This window comes from Astyanax mexicanus, chromosome 5 (assembly GCF_023375975.1).
Source record: "Astyanax mexicanus isolate ESR-SI-001 chromosome 5, AstMex3_surface, whole genome shotgun sequence".
Taxonomy (NCBI): Eukaryota; Metazoa; Chordata; class Actinopteri; order Characiformes; family Acestrorhamphidae; genus Astyanax; species Astyanax mexicanus.
The window spans coordinates 40,672,039-40,698,041 of record NC_064412.1 but is presented as its reverse complement, the minus strand read 5'-3'; the positions used below and the strand labels follow the sequence as shown (position 1 = coordinate 40,698,041).

The window sequence follows — 26,003 nt, the reverse complement described above, 5'->3', positions numbered from 1 at the left end:
TTCTCGTAGAGCTTGGATTGCCTTTAATATTAAATTTACGATGTAAAGCATCATAAAAAGCAAAACCCCCATTCAATGAGAAGAGGTGTGTCTAAACTTTTGACTGGTAATGTATATACAGTATATGTAAACAGTTCAGTGCTATCAGTTATTAATACGTTTGCCAAACCCAAATCCGAGCTACGTCACTCCTGATAACAACGCAGCACGCCTACTGACATGCGATTGGTCCCGAGCAGAGATCCCACGATCTGATTGGTGGATCTGTGCGCCTGTCAAACGCTCCCCGAAGCAGTGGCTTCTTCCTGGATCAGAAGAAGCGCTGTAAGAACGGTGAGGTTACCCGCGGTATCTATGCTCCTCCTGTGCGGGTAGCCCGTCTGTACCTCCACCAGCACAGCGATTAGTAAGTAAGAACTGCGCACATTTCTGCCTTATCGCCTTCAGCCGCTCAGCTCGCTCAGCGGAGCCGCGAACCCGGCCAGAGAGGGAGAGGAGCCGGTCAGCAGTAGCGGCTGGCCGGGGCGGCGGGTCTGTGGACAAGCCCTGCTCCGCTCTGTGGGGACCTGCAGTTCGGGGGGGTTTCTGGGCAGCTGTGATGACCTGCTGTCTGTTATAACCCCCAGACTGTAGAGGAAATGTGATGTTTCACGATGGACACACGTGATGCTGCAGGATGCCGTTCTGTTAGTTAGAGGAGCACGAGGCGCCTGAGCTCATTTCAGGAGGAGTTGTGTAAAAAATGCCCAGGAAGAGTCAGAGAGAGGAGTCGGTTAGAGTGAAGAAACGCTGTAGTTCAGGGTTTAGATACAGGCTGGGAGAGGGCTGGGCTGGCCTGCTTATATTTAATACCAGTTTAAGAGGCAACAACTATAAGACACTCACTCCTTAAACAAAACGTTAGTCAAACGTTCTGAGAACGTAATTCTGAATATAATCTTTCAGTATGTTTAAATTACGTTCTGGGAACGTTTTTAAAACTTTGAGAAAACGTTTTGAAAATGTTAAAAAAAAAAAACAGGTCAAGTTCAGGCTGAGGCAACATTTCCTTAACCAAAATGTAACATTAGAGGAATGTTCTGGAAAATTAATTAAATTAAATTAAATGATTTCAGAATTTTCTCAGAGCATTCCAATACATCATTCTAGTAGTAGATAATGCCAGTTTTGGGGCAAAATAAATAAAAAAATAAATACTGACAGGAACGCTGAATGTTCTGAGATTTTTTGAATGTCCTCAGAATGGGACCATTTCCAGACAACATTCCTGTATGTAATGCCAGTCACATGAACATATTAAGTTTGAATTATTTATTGTCCCAGAAATAATAATTGCAATAAACATATTATAAATATGTATAAAGATTATTGTAATTTTAAGATGATGTCATGCTACTCAAATAATAATAATTTAATAGCATAATAATACAGTTACACAGTTTTGAAGAAAACATTGAATTCTTAAAAAATATTCAGATATTCTAGCCACATTAATGTGAAGGTTAGCAAAATTGACTGCAAACAAGTCTGTATGTTGTAAATTACATTCTTTAATGTAATTATCATGACAGGCGTCTTACAAAATGTATTTAGATAAAATGAAACCATATATACTGACTTATTCACATTTATGGACCTTCATCAATAAGTAAAAATAGGTACTGCCAATATATTGAATGAAAAATCAATAATGTAACTACCGTGACAGGCTTATTTGTATGTTATTACAGTTATATTACCAACTGCTTATATATGATCAATGTAAATGGGTAATAAGGGATTACAGTTTTATTAGTTTAAGTAGAATAAATATGCAAATAACGCATGATGTGATAATACCATAATACCATGATGCGATAGTATTATTCCTACTCTATCCCACTATTATGTTATATTCCCCCTTGGCCTCCTTTAGACCTTGTCAAAAATGTTTGTGTCCCCTGTTTCTAATGTACATCATTGGATAAAAGTGTCTGCTAAAAGCTATGTAATGTAATGTGTTGAGTTTACAGCATTGAGAGCTCAAAAATCAGACAAAGTGGGAGTGCCATATGGGCGACATGACTGTTATAACACTGAAATAGGTGTGTACTGGGTTTATAACCTTCAATTACAACCACTATCACTCAGGTGACTATCCCAGGAGGATTGTCCAGCACAGTGCCAGTATTACGTAATGTTTGTCCACACTGTTATGCACATGGTCGGGCACAGACTGTCCATGCAGAGCATGCATGGGTTTATACAGTTTCATAAACTGAAACACACTTACTTTCTGTAGCTTCTGGTAAAACACAGGGTCCGAAGCAGGGCTGTTCTGATCTGCTGGAGTGTTTGGACTGGAGTTTGGTTGAGTTGACTGGGACTAGGCCGTATCAGCTGATGGTGTCAGTCTTGTTTGTTTATGGGCTGTTTTTGACCTGCTGACACAAAGCTAGACCTTTTTGTTTAGTAGAACTATATTTAGCCAAGAGGTCTGGTGGGTATATTAACTGTACACAGATAAAGTGTCTGCCAGCTGGATAAGAACCACAGAGGAACTAAGACAAAGTAAGGTCTAACTGAGGTCTTTTATTTGTTAACACTGCTTTTTATTTCTTATGCCCATTTGCTGGACTGCCTTGCGGGCCGACCTAAGCAATTTCACTTTGTAACTGATTGACAAACTTTTTTGTAATGCACATGGGCAAGGGCTGGCTTTTTCACTGAGCTTCTTTGGTGAGTAGTAAAGTTATCATTATTTAAGCTAACGTTGTGATGTTTCATGTCTGCGTCATCGTTTGAGATATTACAATAAAGGGAAGCGGTATGAAGATAAAACTGTTACGGGGTTCGATACGAGTCAGCTGTTTTTGGTTCAAAAAAGAAACTGAGACTTTTTTTGTGAGTGGAATTAAGCCATTCCACTTTAAATGTTAGCTCTATATGCTATTGTGAAAAAACTGACGTTGCGATATTTTGTTGTTTTGTAATATATATTGCAATGTTAAAAAACTAAATATTTTTTACCAGATTTCTAGATATTAAGATTTCTAGTGATCCATTTCACATTAGTTAAAAAGCACTCTATTAATCAAAACCTGGAGCAAAATTTGGTAGACATGTAATGGTAAATACAAACATCCTGAATTTATATTATGTATAATTTTATATCAAGGAAGTTGTAAAATGACTTAATTTAATTTCCTTTAACTTGCTTTACATAACTTTGCACATTCTACAATGTGACTATTGCACGTGCCCACATTACATTGACCTTAAAATGATCTTACAATGATATATTGTGCAGTCCCTGTTAAATGGCCCTGCAGCAGAAACATTGGTGATGTGCTGGGCTATAGTATTAGCAGTGGGCCACTGGCCTCACCCAGCATAACTACTGTGCTCTTAATATCATTACCTCTCAGTTAGCATTGCTACCATTTAGCAAGAAACTCTACCATGCAGTTAGCATCGCTACCACATAATAAGCATTGCTTCCACATAGTTAGCATCACTACCACAATATTAGCATCACAATCATGCAGTTAGCATTGCTACCAAACTAATTTATTTGACATTGGTCACAGGCCATGTTGAGCCAAACCCTCACATTTAAACTATAGTAGGCAGTGCTACATAAAACATAATACATGTCACATTTAATACTGCAGCTCCTTTTTCAAATATAGCTGTTTTCCGCATTATAAGGTGCACTTAAAATCCTTTAATTTTCCCAAAAATCTCCAGTGCACCTTATAATCCGGTTCCCCTTTATCTATGAATTGTACCAGTCAGGTTGTGAGGAGTATTAAAGCCACTATGCTGAAATACAGTGATATACAGGAAATTCAGTTTAGTTCTCCAGCACCAGGCCTGGAGCAGTATTAGCATTAGCCTCTGACCACGCTAAGCCCTAGCTCTTTTGATGTTCTGAGGTGATTATTATTGACCTGTAGCCTGCTGCTAACCCTGCCTAGCATTAACTAATCTAACCGCAGTGCTATCTCTTTTGCTGTTTAGAGGTGAGTATATTGGACTGTAGTCTGCGTGTTTACCGTGTTAAAACAAGCTAAGTGGGACGAACCGCTAGCTGATAATGCCCTGGCTTACTGAAACACTCAGGGTTCCTCAGTGTAGCTCTGTTGGGCAGAATTAGCCGCTAACTGCAGATAGTTTTAGCGGTTAGCTGCTAATGCTAATGCTACTGCAAAATTGTGAACGATATTATACCCTGAAATCACCCACTCCTAATTGTCATGTCAGGATATTACATTTTACTGCTTTTAGCCAAAGAAAAATGTACATTTTGTTCTTTTTTTACAAATGTTCTTGTTTTCCATTATATATCTACTAGAGACAGATTATTTCTGTCCAGTATCATTTATCGTACTTTAGTATCACAATATTCTGGATCATTGACTTCTGTTACAAATCTGATAAAATTTTATATCTCTTATATCTTCTTATATCTAATATCTCAGTTGGGGGTGTGCCATAATCATATTGTTTTGAATGATAAAATTTTCATTTTGTTGCAGTAGTGTATTCTAAAAATAATTTTTTTAATTAGTGTTTTGTCCTATCGCCAAGAGCGTTGTTTTTGCAAAAAAACATAAAATATTGTGATACTATTTTAGGGCCATATCGCACACCCCTACATCCAGCGCTTGTTTTTTTTTTTTTAAATAATTATAGTTTTGTTTACTTAACCTAACTTAACCTAACTGAATTATACGGAAAACATGGCGACACCCCTGTTCCTTACTAGTGTCTCATTATGCGCCTTATAATCCAGTTTGCTTCATAGTCTGAAAAATATGCATATTGTTGAATCGCAAATTAATAATTCTAGTCAGCCAGGCCTGACGGCTTGCAACATCTGACTTGTGGTATAGTGCTCAGACTGATGAACTGGTTTTAGACAGGCTGAATGAAATATGCTTCTGAGCCAATGATTTAACAGTGGATGTGGATTATGAATAAACCATAGAGCTGGACAGCAAACACAGCTGTAGATGATTTCAGTTGAATCGAAATAAGGGCATTTTCTCAACAGAAATTCCTGACCAGAGTCCGCACCAGGGATTGGGTCTTTGTTACTTTGTGTACATTAGGGCTGGTAAGTTTTGGTTTAATGCTGCAGTTTATTGAGCAGACTAAAGAACTTTACTACATCCTGTGGCCATCAGCTACATGGACAGATGGTTGAGTAGGACTACTGTAAACTTTCCCTTAGGTTACAAATTTCAATACTCACACCCTCAGGGATTACTTGGTATTGTGTGTGAATCTCAGTGTAACAGATGTCACTGAGAACTGATACTGACTGGATTGACTTGACAAGAGGAATTCCACCGACATTTCACAGTCTCAGCGAAAAAACTTTAAAAAGGTTTTTAAAAAGTCTTTTAAAAGTCATTCTGGGTGTTTTAGTGTAAATGCTTTGTTGTAGTGAAAGATACAACCATCCAAGCTAACAGGTAACAGCTATTGAATAGTAGAATGTTTTCTGAAAGTTACAAATTTTGGTTCTTAGAACTTTAAATTCTCAATTTTTCTGGATATTCTTATAGCATTCTTATTTACTGCTTTAAGTGTTCTCACTAGGCTGCAGTGTTAATTGTGTCTTTAGTTTTAGTTTTGGGAATGTTACATTTTAATGTTCTAATGTTATTATTTGTCTAGATGGAAATGTTGTGTGAGAAACATTTTAATAACATTGTGATGCAAACCATTATTAGGTTACACAAGTGTTCCTGGGACATTATTTCTGTAAGGTTAAAGGGTAACTTTCCTGGAACCTTGTCAAGATGTTCAAATAATGTTCTTATAATGTCCTCTGTTAGCTCATATCTGGTGACTGTCTCACTGTGTGTTAGTGGGTGTGTGTTCACAGTACAGATGGGTTAAAACAGAGGCTAAATTCCATCTGTCTGTGCAACGAAAGTTTGGTGAATATGGTGGTGGTGATAAGTAGCCACATTATTATGGTTGTGCACTTCAAAGCATAATTTTTGCAGATTTCTTTTCTTCTTCTACTGTTTTCTTCTAATGTTTTGGCCAGATTTTCCTGAGATTTCCTCAAATTTCCTGAGATTTCCTCAAATTTTAACTTGTTAAATCGTTTGTTTGGATTGTTTTACATGTGATAGCTTTTTAATCAGATGCAGGGTAGCAGTGTTTTTTTGCTGTTGCAGATTTAGGAATTAATGGGGTTCATATTTTTGGAATCTTCAAATGTAACTTTATACACTTAACCATCAAAAAAGTGTACAACAGACACCACTTGGCAACACCTAAACAGCCAACTGAGGCACTGTAACAACCGCCTGGGATGCCATAGCAACTGCTCAACAACCACAAAGCTACTTAATTGGAATTACCTTGGATACTATTGCAGCTACTGTGAAAACTGTAGCAGGCATTTTGTAACACCATAGAAACCCTCTTGGAAACTGTAGCAACCATATAGTAACACCTTATCTATACCATTGCAACCACCTGGGAGACCATGACAGCTACTGATCTGTCAGAACCGTAGCAACCACCTTGACACCACTTATCAACACTATAGCAGCCACATTTGATATAATAGTGACCATGTCTGAACACCATATCAATCACCTAGCAACCACTTACCAAACATCTTAGCAAACACATTGGATATTATTGTAACCACTTATTAACACCAAAAAAAATAGTCTGAGGTACCATATCAACTAATTTGCAACACCATAGAAACCACTTAAAAAAAACATAACAATCACATAGCAGCACAATTGCTACTAACTGGGGTACCACATCAACTACCCAACAACCACTTAGCAACATCATAGCAACCAACTAGTTTTAAATCTAAAAGACAAAAACACAAATACAGTATCTCTGACAGATTTTATTCCTTTATTCCAGAGACCAATGGCGTTCCGGAAAGCAGTGAAGGGGACCCTGATAGGGGGCGGAGCTGTAGCTGCAGCCTTCGGTTTATCACAGTTCTTTGAGTACAGGAGAAATCAGGTAAGCATTCGCAATGATGTGTAGTAAAGGAATACTAATGATGTTTTTCATATTCCACTTATGAACAGTGACAGCAGCAGCAGGAGGCGGGGCTCCGTCGGCTAATTTTGTGCACATGTCTATTCTTGACTGAGAAATGTGTTCCTTGTGTTCAGTCTTATGCAACTTACAGGAACAGCGTTACCTCATACATCTTCATACTTAAGCAGATAATTGTATCACAAAACAGAGCTTAAATATATTCAGTACGTAAAGGGTGAAAAGCCGATTTATCTGTTTTATTGTCCCCCAGTGTTTGAAATGAAAATGCACAATTATATGCAAATCATATGGGTACAAAATGTGTGCATCAGCTTCCACTTAAGATCCAAGAATACATAAATAGATAGATACATTCCTTTACAATGCTAATCCAAGTATATGCAATTTTACTTTCTTATTTAGATGCATTTAAATTTAGTTTTTTAATACTTTTATGTTTTCAAAATTCTATTGCCATTGGCCCAATATTTTAAAACCAGTGCTAAACTCAGGTGTAGCTTAAGTATATTAATTAAAATTGTATGTTTATAACATTAGTACATCTCTACAGTTATTGGTTCGCAGAACATTGTCAGTTTGGCAAGTTGCTTGTCCTGCGCAAATACAAAATGCTGCAGAGGACTTTTAATTTGTAAAAAGAGATGTGAATACAGCAGACAGCCCCTGCTGGGCTGGAGTGGTTTATTTGCAAAACTGTTTTTCTGAGCTGTATTACTCGCTAAGTTGATGACAGACTGAAATCTCTGTGTGAGCTCAGTCTTAACAGTGTGAATGTAGGGAGCCTGCGGTCTGTTTTTAGCTGTAAGCTAACTCTGATGTCCTTTTAGTTCTGTGTTGTGTATTGAACACAGGTCAAACAAGTTTTTTTTTCTTTCGCATTTTCTGACAAATATTTTTGCCATATATTCTCATTTGTCAAAAATTCTCATTTGCCAAATATTTGGTGCATCCCTATCTTTACCAAACCCACAAAAAAGCCTTAGGGTGTATAGTCTGTGTTCTTCAGAGCTCTGCAGAAGAAGAATACTGTCCTAACATCCATCCAACCGTGTTTGCCCAGGGTACTTGAAGAGTAATACACAAATTGTTTAAAGGGCCTCACTTGAATATGAAATCATGAACAATCTCATCCCCATTCATGCAGCACAGGGACCAGTGACACTCATCACAGTATACCTGTATTTAGACTGGGGAGAGCCCTGGGGGGTTCAGGCCTCATCTCATTTGGATGTTATACTAAATAACTTAAGGTCAAGTAGATTAAGATAATCAACAAGGCCTTCTGAAACAAACGAATGAGGGGAGGAAAAAAAACATAACCCACACACACTCTTCAGGAGCAGCGGGGGTCCTGATTTTCTCGCTCATCATGTATTCAAATCCGCCTGAACCCATTTTGTCCATTATCCCGCTTCTGTAGTGTTCGGCTCCAGCTTAAACTCCAGGGAGTGAGAGAATTACGGCCTCTTAAGGATTCAGTTGCCAAGGAGATGCATTGTTAACTTAGCCGAAATTCAGTTAAATAAAAGAGTGAAGTGGGATTTCTTTTCTTTGTTTTGATAAAAGTGAAAAGTGAAAAATTTTGCGGATGGAAAGGATCCATTTGGTCATATTTGGTCAACTACAAGACCTGCCTGCGTGATGTAGGTGAAATACTAGTAGTGCAGGTTGGGATGCACCAAAATGACATTTTTTGTCAGAAACAGAACAAAATAAATAATTTGACAAAAGACAGAGGCTTATTTTTTCAACAAAATAATCAAAATTGCCTAAACGTATTTTTGTCTTTTACAGAAAGAATAAACACATTTTAAAAAATCTAAAGTTTCGTTATTATTGTACATTAGAATAGCAGTGTTATTCCAATCTTGAATTTACCTCAGTAATGTCATTTTAGTCATAAATTTGCCATAGTAGAGCTATTCCAATCATATTTTTATCTCACCAATGCTACTTTAATCATGAATGTACTCCAGTACAGTTACTCTAATCATACATTTACATTAATAGCACTATTATTATCATCAATCTACCTCAGTAGAGCTATTCTTATCATACATTCACCCTGGTGGAGCTATTTTATTAATAGATTTACTTCAGTAGTGCTATTTTAATAATATATATCGTCGCTGTCCAATGAAAAACACTTATCTCCAAAACAGCAACTTTACAGGAGAGAGAAAAAACCTTTTCAATGGAAGTCAATGTAAAAAGAGTTTATTTCTGGTCATTTTGAAGACTTTTTATTGGTGCGTTCATCAAGAAATTTTGAAACAGTATAATGGACAGTTTGTCTGTTCAAATTATTGAGTAAACTAAAAATCGAGAAAAATGGAGATTTTTCATTGGAAAATGAAAAATGAAAAAGTGTTTTTCATTGGACAGCGACGATATATAGCCTGACGGAGCCATTCTAATCACAGATTTCAGTAATGCTATTTTAACCTTTGATTTACTTTAGTGCTAGTTTAAGTATATATTTATTTAAGTAGTGCTAGTTTATTCATAGATTTTCCTTTATTGTGCTATTCTAGTCATACATTTACCTCATGCTAGCCCTGTACAGCATGTATCTTTCAGAGCATGTTGAGTGAGTGATGCTGAATGCAATATTTTCTTTAATTTGTGGGCCTGCCACTGCTGCTTAATACATTAGTAAGTATAAATAAGGAAGATAGACTGAACAGAAGCAATGCTCTGAAATAATGTAATATTGTATATTATTTTCATATAAACAAAATACAGTATGCTACACCAACACAACTGTTGCTAAACTTATTCACTGCAAATCAAAATCAAAATGGTTAATGTGCACTGATCAGCCATAAGATAAGTATGATATTAAGTGCTGAGATAGTGTGATATTAAGTACAGTACAATTATACACTGGTAAACTATGTTTTCAACAATGTGTTTATAAATGCACAAAAACATTTCATTACAGGACTGTCAGATTAAAAAGTCTGTAAAATCCTGTCCTTTTTAAAAAAAAAAAACTTTTTTTGCATTTATTTCTTGAATATATTCTTGCACTTATGCTGTTTTTTGACATACCTGTCAAGCTTTGGATTTAAAAATAAGGGAAATTTTCCGCCGCCCGCTTTGAGCCGTCCCACCAGCCCAACTGAGGTTCAGTATCCCTTACATTTTAAGACAGGTTTACAAGAAATCTAAAATAACCACCTAAAATTGAACAAAGGGTGCACAAATTCTGCAAAATGACTAAAGGACATGGACTTTTTACTAAAGGACATGGACCAGATATGGACATGGGTTCCCCACATTAACCGTCCTCTGCGCTCCGCAAAACCAGCAAGCTGATTGGCTGTTTCTCCTGAAAGGCGGGACTTTCTCCTTGAACTTGCACCATGATTGGCATTAAGAGATTTAAAAATCCTTTATTAATACGTTTTTTTATTTTTTTATAATACGGGAAATTTACGGGAAAATACTAATATGGAAGGACAGCGGGAAAGATGCGTAAAATACGGTAGGTTCCCGGCCAAAACGGGAAACTTGACAGGTATGTTTTTTGATAGTATTTGGTATTATCATACCAGGAGAATAACAGTAAGATACAGAAAGTGTTGCTGATTCTTTTTAATTTACAGTTTTTTGGTTAAAATTGTCATCAAAACACTGTTAAAACAGATAGCTTATATTGCACCTACATTCCTACATACACAGGCACTGATCTGACTGCAGGGTGAGATGTGTTATAGCTATTTGTTCCAGTATGTTATAATTAATATTAATTATAATTATTAGATACGGTTTTGGCTGTTTATTAGAATTAATAAAGTGTGATGGTTGAGAACTAATAATCATATCTGTTAGCAAGACACTATTTAATCAAAACGTCAGATGTGTTAACTTAAAATCTGAAATAAACAGATTTTATTACCCAAATCCACTATCTGTATCAGACGCATAGTGTATTTATAGAAGAATCATTTATCCACTGAAATGTGAGTGATATGATTTAAACTTTTTAAATAAGTGTAAACTTTTTTAACAAGTTTAATTTCACCCCAAATTCAACTGACCTATACTGTATTTAGCTGGATTTTAAAAAAAAAATAATTAGATAAAAATTTAAATATTTCTGCTGTTATTGTCACTGTCCATTATGTTACTGTCTGATGTTCTTTACTTTGATCATCAAGTCTTGTTCTTCTTTTTTTTCAGCAGTTCACTTTCAAATTCACTTTCCATTACAACAAGTGTTGGTTTTGTTCTGATATATTTATTTATTTTTTTTATCTTTTTATTTATTCATTCTTCTACCTCCTGCATTATCCTGACGAAGCCTAAATGGGTAAGCCAAAGTCAAACTGAGAAAAAGGGGAAAAATCTGATTTCCAGAAATTAATCTGCAATCATGCATGTGTCAGACACTAATCTTTGGGATTGTGATGTTAATTTGGCGAGCGAGTGCATGCGAGTCTCCTCTATGGCAAGGGCACTGCCACGCTGCCATGCTGCGGCTAGCCGGCTAAGTGAGCGCTCCGCGGTGGCCGATTGCGTATTTGCATGAAATTCACCGGTGCCTCTGCACACTCGTCGTGATTGCAGGACAGCCTCCCTCTTAATTGTCTGTGGATGTTTTAAATAATCTGTCCGTCCTTGGAAATAGACACTAATTATTGGATCTTGTTTTTACATGCTGTTACTGACTAAATTGCAAATGTCTGGGTTCATTTGGTCATTTGCAAGTCAAATGGACCCCACAGGCTTTTGGGGGCAGATTGATGTAATCATTATGGCCGAACGAACGCTAACGACAAAAAAAATGAATAAACCGTTTCATTACGATTAAAGTCTTCTTGCCTCCTCTGCACTCGTTTTGTCCCAATTTGAATTTGCAGATTTGAGGTTTTTGTTATTTTCTCTCAGAGGACACCGCAAGACAAATATCTTCATTTGCTTCCATTCATCCTGCGCTGCATCCAAATCAGAAGGCTTGACTTTCAGGATTGACTTGTTCGGGTCTTGTGTTCGTGTGATTGGTCCGTAATTCCTAAATTTGGCCATTGTTTAGCCGCTCTGCATTATACCTGACCAGCGGAATCAATCAGCCAAAGACAGTTGGTGAAAATTGTGTACTAAAATCGAAAAGGTGCAAAACTCATCAGCACCAGCAACGCAAATTCAATTAACAAGCACATTCTGTGCCTTCTGGTGCCCTTAGTGTCTAATCATACATAGATGCTCATATAAGGATGGAATCTTTTAGGGCTGTCATGATAATTAGTCTATTTACAATTTATCGTACAAATAAAACAGTGTTTTTATTTTATTAATTAAATTTGAATTATTAATGTATCTAAAATATTTAAAAATATTTGTATTCCAATTCCAATGTCAGACTTTTCTTAGTTATCAAAAGCTCAAAAGTGCTCTATAAAGGGTGAATAATTGCATTATTTGTTTTATAATAGTAACAGTAATATAAAACAGTAATATTTATCGTCTAAACAAACAAAGCTATCATGACAGACCTACATTCAGTATGGGCCTGTGTGATGCATGATGTCCCACAGGAACAGCCCCCATTAACAGTTTAAACTCATTCGTCACCAGTTTTAGAAGATGTAAGTAATATTTATCAAATTGAATAAAATAATTTAATAATATAAACAAATAATGATACTAAACACAGACATATTAACATTAGGAATATTGGTAACACTTTTAACTATTAACATTTACTTGTATTAAGAATTTATTATAATGTTTGCTCTTTGATCAATAAGGCCTGAAATAGACATTTCTTAATGGTTAATCCCAATTTATTAAGCCCTATTTGTCTGTATTAGTACATAAATGAAGGTCTGTTGTGTGAGAATCACCAGTGTTTGCTTTATTAGCTGTAATAAAGGTCACAATGGTTGAAACGTAATATAATAAGGTGTTGTTCAACATGGAATTAGATGTTTATAACCTCTTAATTTGTCTTGCTTAAAAAGTTAGCATCACATTTCTAGGCCTTTTTTGCTCTATATAAGAATATTCTGAATTGAGACAATATCATATTGGACCAAATTATGCATTTTGTGAGCTTTTACACTCCTAATATTCACTCATTTCAATAATTTTGTTTTATTTTTTAGTTAACTTCTTCACCTTTTTGTCTAACAGCACATTTTCTCTTTAATTTCATGTTAATTTAATGTTCGTGTTTACAGGGTCATGTGACTCATGGTTCACATCTGAAATGGTTAAACTGGTTGCTCAGATTAAGTGATATAGTAAGGGTCAGGTTCCTGATTAGGGAAGCTACAATTAGTCTAATTGTAGACTAAAATTTAGTTTCAATGGGAAATCTCAATTTAAATGTATGGGCTTAATCCCTGGGAAACTGTCCTTTAAAGAGTTATTTTATATTTAGTATAAGTTATTTTTGTCTGTAGATGAGTGTATGAGTATATGATTGTAATGAATATAATGGAAAGACATAGATTATAATGCTGGTTGAGAAAATGAATTAATTAGTCACTAATCAGATATGGACATTAGGACTGTATCACTGCATGATGACTAACATTAATCTTTAACATTAATTCATCTGTGGAGTCAGAATAATGTGGGATATTATAATCTATTGTGCATGACCTTATGCTACATTCTTATAATAAAGGTTTCATCAAAGGTTCTTGATCTGGTGAGTTCTGTAATATCAGTAAAATCGTATATTATATTTTATTACTGTAAGTAAAAGTGATAAAAAATACAATACAATACAATGCCAAATAACCATAGATTTTTATTACGGACACCTTTGCCTCCAGTGGCTATACCTGTACTAAATGCCCACCCCAGTGTGTTATTCCAACAGGACAATGTTTGTCCACATATTGCTGCCATGCCTGCCCTGAACACACAGATACAGTGCCAGACCTGCCGCATCGCCAGATCCCTGATTAAATATGTGGAATGCTATGTAACGCATAAGCTGCATGGGAATTACCATTAGGAATTAGTTGCGTGTATATTAGTCCACATTTGAATCATTTATTGTACCTGGTAGCTTTTATCTTCCTTCATAACAGCATTGCAACAATTTGTTTATTAAATACAGTGATGTAAAAAAGTAACCCTCCCACCCCCAAAGATTTCTTTAATTTTATGCTTTTTTGTCATGCTAATATTTTTCTGATTATGAAGCAAACTTTAATAGCAGACAAATATAACCTGAGTAAATATAAACAGCATTTTAAAAATAATACATTAATTTATTAAAGGTAAAAAAACTATCCAAACAAATCTAGCCCTGTGTGAAAAAGTGTTTGCCCCCAAATCTAATAACTTTTGTCACCCTTGGCAGCAACAACTGCACTCAAGCTTTACCAGTAACTGGAAACGAGTCTTTCACATCTCTGTGGAGGAATATTGGCTCACTCTTCTTTACAGAATTGTTTTAATTGATAAGACTTTGATTAGGCCACTCCAAAACCTTTATTTTATTTAAGGCATTCAGAGGTGGACTTGTTTGTCTGCTTTGGATCATTGTCCTGCTGCAGAACCAAAGTACACCTGAGCTTGAGGTCACAACAGGATGATCAGTGATTTTTTTTTTTCTCATTTGTATTTGAATTTCTATAGATTGTGGCATAATGTGGTTCTTTTTGAGATTGTTTATCTTGTCAGACAGGTTTTATTGAAGTGATTTCTTGATTCTACAGGTCTGACAGTAATTAGGCCTGTTGTGAAATTGAACTCAGCTTTGCAAAATTGTGATAAATTTATAGGGGTATATATATATATATATGCCTATTTATCTTTGTCTGATATTAAAGCTTGTTTGATAATTTGAAAAATGTAAGTATAACAAAATCCAAAAACAAAATAAATCTGTAGGGGGAAAATACTTTTTCATGCTACTGTATAGAATAGCTCCAGTTGTTTCAGTGCTCTGTTGGTCTATATTAAAATAAAAATGATAGAACAAATAACATATAATTTAAACTGAAAAAGAGGATGTAACTAAATGTTTGTAACTAATCTAGCTTAATGACTGATCTAGCTTAATTGTAACTAAACATAATCAGTTTACTGCCCAAAAAATAGCTGAATATAGATATTAAATTAGGACTGCACGATATTTGAAAAAAAATACTTTGCAAATGTTCTTTTTTCGGCAATATATATCGCAATATTAAACAATGCACGTCACCAGGCCCGCCCCCCACCCGCTTGTGTCTGGACCGATCAAGAGCTGAGTAAGCGATGAAAACTCAAAACCCAAGGAAAACAGCAAATCAAAAATAATCAGCCCTTTAATCAGGCATTTAAATGGATTTTTTAAAAGGTAAATAAGAGCGTTTTTCTGAAAATAAAAGCGTGAATTCAGCTGTAACTGGAAATATCTGCACAAAACTGTGCTGGACTAAGGTGCACAGCTTTCGACACGTGTGTTTACAAGCATGTGGATGGAGGCCATGCAGTTACCTCGTTAACTCCTGCCCCGTTATTCTTTATTCTTTATTCTTTATGCAAAAAAAAAAAAAAATACACTTATTTTAAATTGATTTAGGACTTCATAAGTGGTTATTTTAGGATTTTGAAGAATCTCCAAAAGATCCCTTATGGACACCTTTATTATTAAGAGTGTACCTCAACCTTTAAATTATCCATCACTTTTTGTAGATTTTGTAACAGTTTGTAACAGGAAAGCACCACATTGTTTGTATGTAGAGTGCTGAGTTGTTGTGTTTGGACCTGAGCAGGCCCGCTTGGCGTATGTGGAGGCGGAGGGTCCGCTGAAGAGGCCGTTTGAAGATAGGCTGCCGACACGCCAGGAGCAGCTTGCTGTGCTCCAGAACACTCCGGAATTTGACGTGTTGGTGGTGGGAGGCGGTGCCACGGGATCAGGATGTGCCTTAGATGCTGTCACTCGCAGTGAGCATGAGATTTATTCTTAAAATGTGGATTATATTTACAAATGTCTCTTTGTGGAATTTGAAGTTGTGTAAATATGTAAATGGGGTTTGGTAGGGTTTGTGATGATGCCCGGGCCCTGAACACATTACCATCTACCCAAAATCATTTAGCACAAGACCTTATAGATGCTGTACATACACTGATGCTGTGCTTACCTGGTTCCTGTAGGCAGCGTGCAACACAACAAGACACTTTAGGTCTAGATGGAAACCAAGGGTCATCCTGGGGCAGGGGGGCCTGGGGTACAATTAAACATTATAAAAAGATATATACTTATCTTATATACTTAACTTACACATATACTTACCTGAATGTCCAAAAATGCAAAGGCATAGAATATATATATATATAAAAAAATAATATATATATATATATATATATATATATATATATATATATATATATATATATATATATATATATATATACAGCTATGGAAAAAAATAAGAGACCACTTCAGTTTCTAAATCAGTTTCTCCGATTTTGCTATTTATAGGTATATATTTGAGTAAAATAAACATTTTTTTTCCAAATTTCAAATAAAAATATTGTCATTTAGAGCATTTATTTTCCGAAAATGAGAAATGGCTGAAATAAAAGAAATGCTGAGCTTTAAGACCTCAAATAATGCAAAGAAAACAAATTCATATTCATAAGGTTTTAAGAGTTGGAATAACCCTGTTTTTTTCATGTACAGTTGTGGTCAAAAGTTTACATACACTTGTAAAAAAACATAATGTTATGGCTGTCTTGAGTTTTCAATAAGTTCTACAACTCTTATTTTTCTGTGATAGAGTGGTCGGAACACATACATGTTTGTCACAAAAAACAGTCATAAAATTTGGTTCTTTCATAAATTTATTATGGGTCTGCTGAAAATGTCACCAAATCTGCTGGGTCAAAAATATACATACAGCAACAAAATTTGTCAATTTTGGTGATGTAGCGAGTTGTGTCAATCAAATTAGCTTCATGTCATGGCCTCTTCACTTCTTGTAAGTGATTCTGATTGACTACAGCTGTTGACTTCTCATGAGCCCATTTAAATAGGGCTCATTTGACCCAGTGATTAGACTCAGCTACAAAAGCTACAATGGGAAAGTCAAAGGAACTCAGTGTGGATCTGAAAAAGCGAATTATTGACTTGAACAAGTCAGGGAAGTCACTTGGAGCCATTTCAAAGCAGCTACAGGTCCCAAGAGCAACTGTGCAGACAATTATACGCAAGTATAAAGTGCATGGAACAGTTGTGTCACTGCCACGATCAGGAAGAAAACGCAAGCTATCACATGCTGCCGAGAGGAGATTGGTCAGGATGGTCAAGAGTCAACCAAGAATCATCAAGAAGCAGGTCTGCAAGGATTTGGAAGCTGATGGAACACAGGTGTCAGTCTCCACAGTCAAGCGTGTTTTACATCGCCATGGACTGAGAGGCTGCTGTGCAAGAAAGAAGCCCTTGCTCCAGAAAAGGCACCTTAAGACTCGGCTGAAGTTTGCTGCTGATCACATGGACAAAGATAAAACCTTCTGGAGGAAAGTTCTCTGGTCATACGAAACAAAAATTGAGCTGTTTGGCCTCAACACCCAGCAATATGTTTGGAGGAGAAAAGGTGAGGCCTTTAATCCCAGGAACACCATGCCTACTGTCAAGCATGGTGGTGGTAGTATTATGCTCTGGGGATGTTTTGCTGCCAGTGGAACTGGTTCTTTGCAGAAAGTAAATGGGATAATGAAGAAGGAGGATTACCTCCAAATTCTGCAGGAAAACTTAAAACCATCAGCCCGAAGGTTGGGTCTTGGGCGCAGTTGGGTGTTCCAACAAGACAATGACCCAAAACACACATCAAAAGTGGTAAAGGAATGGCTAAACCAGGCTAGAATTAAGGTTTTAGAATGGCCTTCCCAAAGTCCTGACTTAAACCCCATTGAGAACATGTGGACAGTGCTAAAGAAACGGGTTCATGCAAGAAAACCATCACATTTAGCTGAACTGCACCAATTCTGTCAAGAAGAGTGGTCAAACATTCGACCTGAAGCTTGCCAGGAGCTTGTGGATGGCTACCAAAAGCGCCTAGTTGCCGTGAAAATGGCCAAGGGACATGTAACCAAATACTAATGTTGCTGTATGTATATTTTTGACCCAGCAGATTTGGTGACATTTTCAGCAGACCCATAATAAATTTATGAAAGAACCAAATTTTATGACTGTTTTTTGTGACAAACATGTATGTGTTCCGATCACTCTATCACAGAAAAATAAGAGTTTTAGAACTTATTGAAAACTCAAGACAGCCATAACATTATGTTTTTTTTACAAGTGTATGTAAACTTTTGACCACAACTGTATCTTGGCATGTTCTCCTCCACCAGTCTTACACACTGCTTTTGGATAACTTAATGCCACTCCTAGAGCAAAAACTCAAGCAGTTCAGCTTGGTTTGATGGCTTGTCATCATCCATCTTCCTCTTGATTATATTCCAGAGCTTTTCAGTTTCAAAAAATCAAAGAAACTCGTCATTTTTAAGGAGTTTCTAATTTTTTCCCGGAGCTGCATTGTGTAAATAGCAGTTTCTAAAGTTTACCTGTTCACCTGCCTGTAAACTAATTACCTGTTGGTTTAGTCTGGGGAGGGCTATTCGTTATTTAAAAGGCAGGTGAGCACATTACAAGGGGGCTGCTGGTTTAATCTTGGCACATACGGTAACTGCAGTTAGGTGACATCAGGAGCACTTTGTTTGTAAAGTGGCTCGTTTTCTGATTAATCATAATTAATCATGGTTAATGACTATTAATGTAATTTTTCTTCTTTATAAGAGTTAGGCTTTTAATAATGGACATTTAAATGTAAATAAAAAAAGAATAATTGTAAAATTGGCTAAATTAAAGGATATTTATATTAGTGGTGTCATTTACCTAAAAATGTTCTGTTATTCACAACAATATTCAAATAATTAAAATCATGATTAAAAATGTTAATCTAGTATTTCCCTATATTTTTGTGAGGGAGACCAAATAGTAGTGTAGTGTGCCTGCCAACCAGACTAGAGGCTTTTTTACATTTATTTTAATAGTTTTAATGTTTTTAAAAGAATATTTAATGTACTGAGTTAAAGTCAGATAATTCTTTAGCTATTTATAGTTTAAATATCAAGCTATTTAAACTTATAAAAAAATCCATGTCCACCCTGTCATCTTGTGATAAATCCATCCCTTTTTAGACAGTAATCACTGATCTTTGACATAAATGACATCAACCTTCTCACTGTTTATCTCAAAGGGACTGAAGACACTGTAGCAATTAATAATATTAACTCATGTAATATCTCTCATGTTTTCTCCATATTTAGCTGAGGTAAAGCTTAAGTTTTTCACTCTATCATGATAAAATATCACAGTAATGAAAAATGTTTTAGAAAATCAAATAGTATATTTGAAACAGAACAAGATCATTTTCAACAATACAAAAAGTTAGCAACTCTTTTTTCACTAAATACAAACATGATAAAATAAATAAAATAAAAAGTGATTAAGCAGAAAAAAAAATATAGTATGATGAAGTTATGAGATGCCAAAAAAAAAAACAGTATTCTGATAATGAGTCAGTAATTAATTTTACAGGTTTAAAGTTTCAGTCAAGCTAAACCCTGTAAAGTTTTCGTGGAATCATTTAGTTTAGTCTCTTCTCTGCTCTTCAGCTGGTCTGGACTAAAACTGTCTATTGTCTTTACTCTCCTTTCCTCAAAAAGCAATATAGAGCCAAACCCGGCCGAATGCAATATGCATGCTCTGATCTTTCCGTCCTCATGCATATTACAGATAGTGGGGAAATCCGTATGAAAATGACACCAAACGCAGTCTAAATATTTGGGGGCGCGAGGGCTCGAAATGCCAGTGCCGTGCTTAATCTGCTTCCTGCCGACTCTCACCCCCCCTCCTCAGATCTGAAGACGGCGCTAGTGGAGAGGAGCGATTTCTCATCGGGAACCAGCAGCAGGAGCACCAAGCTCATCCACGGAGGAGTGCGCTATCTGCAGAAGGCCATCATGAACCTCGATTACGAACAGGTGAAGGTCCCCCATTTTTACCCATTTACCCACATGTTAAGAAAGAGGGATGGAGAGATGCCAGAGGCCCGAGACTTTGACATTTCACACATTTACTGGAGGAGAGGTAGAAAGATATAGAAAGTCTACATGATACAAAAAATGCAAAGTTTTATTAAACCATAGATAATTAGAGCAGAAGGCATGCCAAATTTGAAATCTCTTAGTCCTAGTTGGGGCTGTTTTCTAATTTTTAAATAATTGGTGTAAAATATGACATTCAGATAATGGAAAAAAATATATATATTATTTAGGAATACACTGAAATATTTTTTCTTTGGCCAAACATGCATCATTTTATAGCCTAAATGTATTTTTTTTAAATCTTGAAAAACAATTACAAAACTACACTTTGCTGCTACTGAACAAATCTTAACTGTAATTGTTCATAATCAGACAAAAAGTGATTTTTTCCCCCCACTATATATATTTTTTATTATATATTTGCCAAATATTCTGTGCATCCTTATTTTCATAATTATTGTTTATATTATTATTATTATTATTATTATTATTATTAGTAGTAGTAGTAGTAGAAGTCTTATTAGTTTGGTGGACACTTGAGAGATAGTCAGATTGTAACATGGGTGCTGATGGGCTTTAATCGCTACTGGCAGAAATGCTTCTATCTTTAGTGAACCCTGCTGAAAAGAACATGCTGTTCATGTGAATCTGGTCCAGCTGGTTAAACTGGTTCATCTTGGCTCTTAACCAGTATTATAGTGGATTTATCGAGTTTAATAGTTTAGCTGGTTTACTACCATAACCATCCTGACCATCATGACTTCACTGCTGTTGATCAGTAGTTCCTGCTTTACCAAACTTGTAACCCATTATGAACAGATTGACATCCAGCAGCTCAGACCTACTGACTGATTAAACAGGTGCAATCTGATTTTGCTAATAGCCCAATGCAGATAAGATCGGGCGCCTCTAATTTAACCCGCAAGAGCCCAGGCCCAGTTCTGGATATTGATACACAATCTAATGAATTGAACATTTTTTTTTTTACTGTAATAAAGATGGCACATGACTGTTAATATATAAACAAATATAAATAATATATAAACTTTTTCTAGAAATTATATAAATTAAATTTGATAAAACTATTTGAATTGTTAAAATGGTTAAAACAGCTGTAGAAGAAAAAGAAACACTGTTAGTTTTATCTCCAGAACTAATCCAGCACTCCTACATTCTATAAATAAGGTCAAATAAAAGAACACAGATTCACACACTGTCCTGTAGTGATCAGTATCTGTCAGTTAGTTGGTCTTGAGCTGGATTTCTAGCAGTCATTTTTATTTTGGAATATTTTTCATTTTAACATGTAAGTCTCTATCAGTTGCTCCAAGAAACGTTCCTGATCTGAATTCTCTATTCTTTCTGAGATCTACACTGAGCTCCCTGGACTGTCCCATTGTACTGTGGGTTAGTCTATGAAATTGTTTATACAGACATACAGTAGCGTATATTATGTTGTAGCTACCTACTTAATTTTGAACTGTAAATTTCCTATAAAATAATACATTCATCTAGAAAGCTCGAAGTGTTACTGCTTATCATTGTAGTTTAAAGTTTGTCATGCAATCAGACAGGTGATCTGTAGTGATTTATAGGTGGGACTGTAATGTAGCACAAAGGTGAAAGCACATCTTTATCTGGGGACAGTTGTAGTCATGTTCTTTTGACAGTGTGTTTATTTCCTCTTCTGCAGTATATGATGGTTAAAGAGGCTCTGCATGAGCGTGCCAACCTGCTGGAAATTGCTCCTCACCTGTCTGCTCCACTACCCATCATGCTCCCTGTTTACAAGTAGGTATAAATACATGCACCTGTTATCAGTTTGCTATCAATTAATTCAATATTGCCTTTATGCTACCTGGAACTATGTGTGCTCTAAGTGATACAGTGGATTAAGCTAACTTGCTAAGATTTGAGCTTCACCATCAGCAGCCGGAGTCCGAGAGAGCACAGTTGACCATGCTCTCTTTGGGTGGGTGGCACTCCCATTGTGAAGCTGGCTGATACAGGTGTCTGTTAGCTGAGGTATCAGCGAGCTAGTGCTTTCCTCCGAGTCTGACTTGACAAGTATCGCAGGAGGCATGTGCTATTCTTGACCCTCCTAGTGCTGGGGAAATTTCTAGTGATATGAGTTTATATGATTGTGGATTGGGTAATTGGGTAATTCTAATTGGGTAGAAAATAGAGCTGTGTATTGAAAAGAACTTGGTGATACAATATATGTCATGGTACAGGAGTTGCAGTTTGATAAACTGCAATATATAGCGATAGTTAAGCAAGGCAATATGTTGTAATAATTAAATTACATTTCAGATAAAAAACTGTCACAGTATTAAAAAAAAGTAAAATTTATAAAATCTGAAAAAAAAAAAAAGAATTATTCGATTAGAACAGTGGCATCTAACGACAGAGTGTAACACTGCTATCTAGTGGGTGGGGTTTAAACACAAAACACTAATTGGACCTCTGCGTGATATATTTTAACAGCTTAAATAATAATAATAATAATAAAAATGATATATCACAATACTATATATAAACGCAAACTTTTTTATGTGACTACAGTAATATACAGTACCAGTCAAAAGTTTGGACACACATTCTCAATAATATGTATCCTTTATTTGTATTATTTACTACATTTTAGATTAATATAAAAAAAATAAGAACTATGAAGAAACATATATGCAGTTGGTAGTAGACAAAAAAGTATTTGCCCTCAAAAATACCTGACCTAAAAACCCAGGTGGTTTGGGATGAGTTGGAGTGCAGAGTGAAGGAACAGCAGTGAACAAGTGCTCAGCACCTCCTGAACTCCATTCCAGGTTCTAACTCATGAGGAGACTGATAGAATAATGCCAAAAGTGGGCAAAGCAAAAGGTGCTACACATTTGTTTAACACATTTTTTGTTTACTTCATAGTTGCATATGCATAATAGAAAATAATAAAAAAATGAAGAAAAACTTTAAATGAGTTTGGGTGTGTCCATTTGATAAATGTAAGGACTTTTTAAAACGTGAAAGAAAGTACAAGAACATATAATAAACGTAATAGGCAACACTGATGACAGTACAGTATTCCTTTTTTGATATGAACAGATAAGTTCAGTGAAATGGCACGTGGACCCACTGGGCACTCGGGGCAGAGGGGTTATACAAGAGTGCGGATACAGTGCAGATACCCCTCACCATCTCAGCCTTCACTCCCGAGCTCCAGAACTTCAGCTGGGCTTGGTGAGGTGCCCCCCTCCCTGCCATCACCCTCTCTAATTACTCCTGGCATTTAGGATTTGCTATGATATTTAAAATAGTGCGAGCAATGTCGCGGGGTCGCAGATCACAGAGTCTTCAAGATCACATCACCGTTCTGTCACACGTCCAAAAAAACTCTGTAACAGAGTTCACTAGAAGGTCCTGTAGGACTTAACAACCATAGAATAAAGACTTGGCACACATGCTGAATATTCATTTTAATGATTGCTCACACAACAGACCTGGTTCGGACCATTCGTTGGTCGTCTTCACCAAGACAAAAGCAGAATGTCAGTGGATCATCTTTATTGACCGTTCTTGGTGTCTTTTGTCTTGTTGGTGATGACCAACGAATCCCTGAGTGAAGCACCGTGATCAGAGCCAAGATTTATATTTCATTGTCTCATCCACATCCACAAAACCTAGGGCCCTATCGCCATGCTCATTGCTACCTTACACCCTGCAAACAGTTTATTTTCATCCTTTCCATCTGCATTCTTTAAATAGCAACAGAGATTATGAGTATATCTATGCTGATGGACGTGGTGGTCTGAAAATTAGGTGTTTCAAGGAAATTTCTGGTGTATTGCTATCTTGGCACTAAAAAACACAGGTGTGCCACTGACTGAAAAAAGCCTAGACAACAGTCATCAGCCAGACATTCATAACCATGCTCATTGCACTCAAACACAAGGACACAAAAACCTTTTGCATCAACAATAAACAGAACACTAAATAAACTTACATTGCTGTTCCGGTAAATGACCTGCTCAGGCACCTTCATCAAAATAATGCACAGGTCAGTTTCCTGTGCTGAGAAGTACAGAAGCGCTGCGCCGTTAAGATACCAATCTGCCAAAAGCAGAGCACATTTGGCTCTTAAAGGGAATGGAAAGTGACATGCTGATTGGCTTAATTATATGTTACGTTGTGTTGTTTGTTACATTATTATTTTTCTACAAAACTTGATAAGTAAATTAAAATATAAAAAAATAGTAAACAGGTCACATATTTTTGTTTTGTTTTAAACTGTTAAATTTATACTAAAAAATGTTTTGTCATATCGCAAAGAATATTGTTATTGCTAAAATACCTTGGAATATTGTGATATAATTTTAGGGTCATGTCGCCCGCACCTAGAACAGACCCTAATATAAAATGTAAAATTATATGGCATTCTTTTTTGGATATAAACTCTTTTACGGTTTGTGATTAGGTGGTGGCAGCTGCCGTACTACTGGGCTGGGATAAAGATGTATGACCTGGTGGCAGGTTCTCACTGCCTGAAGAGCAGCTACATCCTCAGCAAGAGCAAAGCCCTGGAGCTCTTCCCCATGCTGAAGAAGGACAAGCTGGTCGGGGCTATCGTCTACTATGATGGTGAGACTGAAGCCTCCTACATAAGTTTCAGGCTGTAGTTAAATACCTTCTTTTCTTTTGTGATAACATCTGAAATTTCTACTTCAGTTATAGAATTAGAGACAATTAGTGTACTATCACCACAATAAAAATGATAATTTAAAATTCACACATAAGAACACAGTAAAACTAAAAGTATTAAAATAGCTCTTAAAAGGTTGAATTTAACACTGTTCCAGATAACATGTGGGATACTCATTGCTATCTTTTAGAGTGAGGGCGAGAGAGAGTCTTCTGTAGGCTGTACCGTGTATTCTGCGTACATTTACACGAACCGAACCGTGACCCCCATACTGTAACTGTTAACAAAGTATACACATTGTGTTACACCCCTAATATATACTTTACATTACACTTATCTGTCTTAATAGATGTTTCTTCTACAGGTAAAAGAACTCTCAGTTCATTTAAAATTCAAATATTTCAAATAGTTGAATATTTTGTTCTGGAAATAAAAAATCGGAAGATAAAACATTTAATTAAAGTATTTAAAGGATTGAAATGGTTGGAATAGGGCTGCTGTAGAAGCTAAAAATAAAAATAAACTTTTAAATGTAGCTAGTTTAATCTCCAGCACTATATTCTGTTTATAAGGTCACATGATCACATATTCAAAGTTAAAGGGAAGGACAGAGTTCTTTGTCACATGTACACCACCATGGGCTCTTTTTGAGTTGCTTTTTTATATTTTGTAATGGCAGTGGTGATCTTAGCTTTGTCTCTGAGTGGAATTAAGTAAGAATTTTCCCAAAGCGAATGTTTGTTCTGTGTTTACTAAGCTATCGCTTTAATTTTCCTCTTGTGACGACTGTACTTGCAGTTGACAACAACAAGAGCAGTAAAATCTCTGCTGGGAAAATGCCACTGGTCATTTGAGCCCCACCAGTCTCAGTGCTTATGTGTGTGTGTGTGTGTGTGTGTGTGTGTGTGCCTCTGGCTGCCACCAGGCAAAATCTCCATATGCTGCTGGTTAGCCGGCGTGTCTCGAGTCTGTCCCCTTTATTCAAGGTCTCCTGGGTGGCAGCTAAACCCCGCCCCCTCCCCCGTCTCTTCCTGCCAGGCCTTTCTGTCAGGCCGCATTTGGCCTGCGCTGCTGCATGCGCTTCCTGCCCCACTGTAAGGCAGCATATTTGCGGAGGGAATACGGCGGCTATCTGAGCAGCGATCTGTCACATCTAGTGTCTCCGCAGGCGAGAGTACGCCAAGGAGACGCCCGCGTG

The 26,003-nt window shown here is 36.4% G+C and overlaps 1 protein-coding gene across 4 annotated transcripts in view; it reads left to right on the top strand.

Moving 5' to 3' along the window:
• The first annotated feature begins 280 nt into the window (after positions 1–280).
• Positions 281–26,003, top strand: part of gpd2 (glycerol-3-phosphate dehydrogenase 2 (mitochondrial)) — a 70,635-nt gene continuing 44,912 nt past the window's right edge. Inside the window, exons 1-6 of one of the 4 annotated variants that reach the window (XM_049479062.1) lie at positions 281–406; positions 6,895–6,999; positions 15,771–15,942; positions 19,925–20,049; positions 21,806–21,903; positions 24,581–24,744. In XM_049479062.1, the coding sequence (XP_049335019.1) occupies positions 6,901–6,999; positions 15,771–15,942; positions 19,925–20,049; positions 21,806–21,903; positions 24,581–24,744 (658 nt within the window). In that variant the 5' untranslated portion in view covers positions 281–406; positions 6,895–6,900. Of the gene's footprint in view, positions 411–2,283; positions 2,551–2,587; positions 2,719–6,894; positions 7,000–15,770; positions 15,943–19,924; positions 20,050–21,805; positions 21,904–24,580; positions 24,745–26,003 lie in introns of those variants that run through there. The other 3 variants (XM_049479064.1, XM_049479065.1, XM_049479063.1) reach the window with 3 other exon arrangements.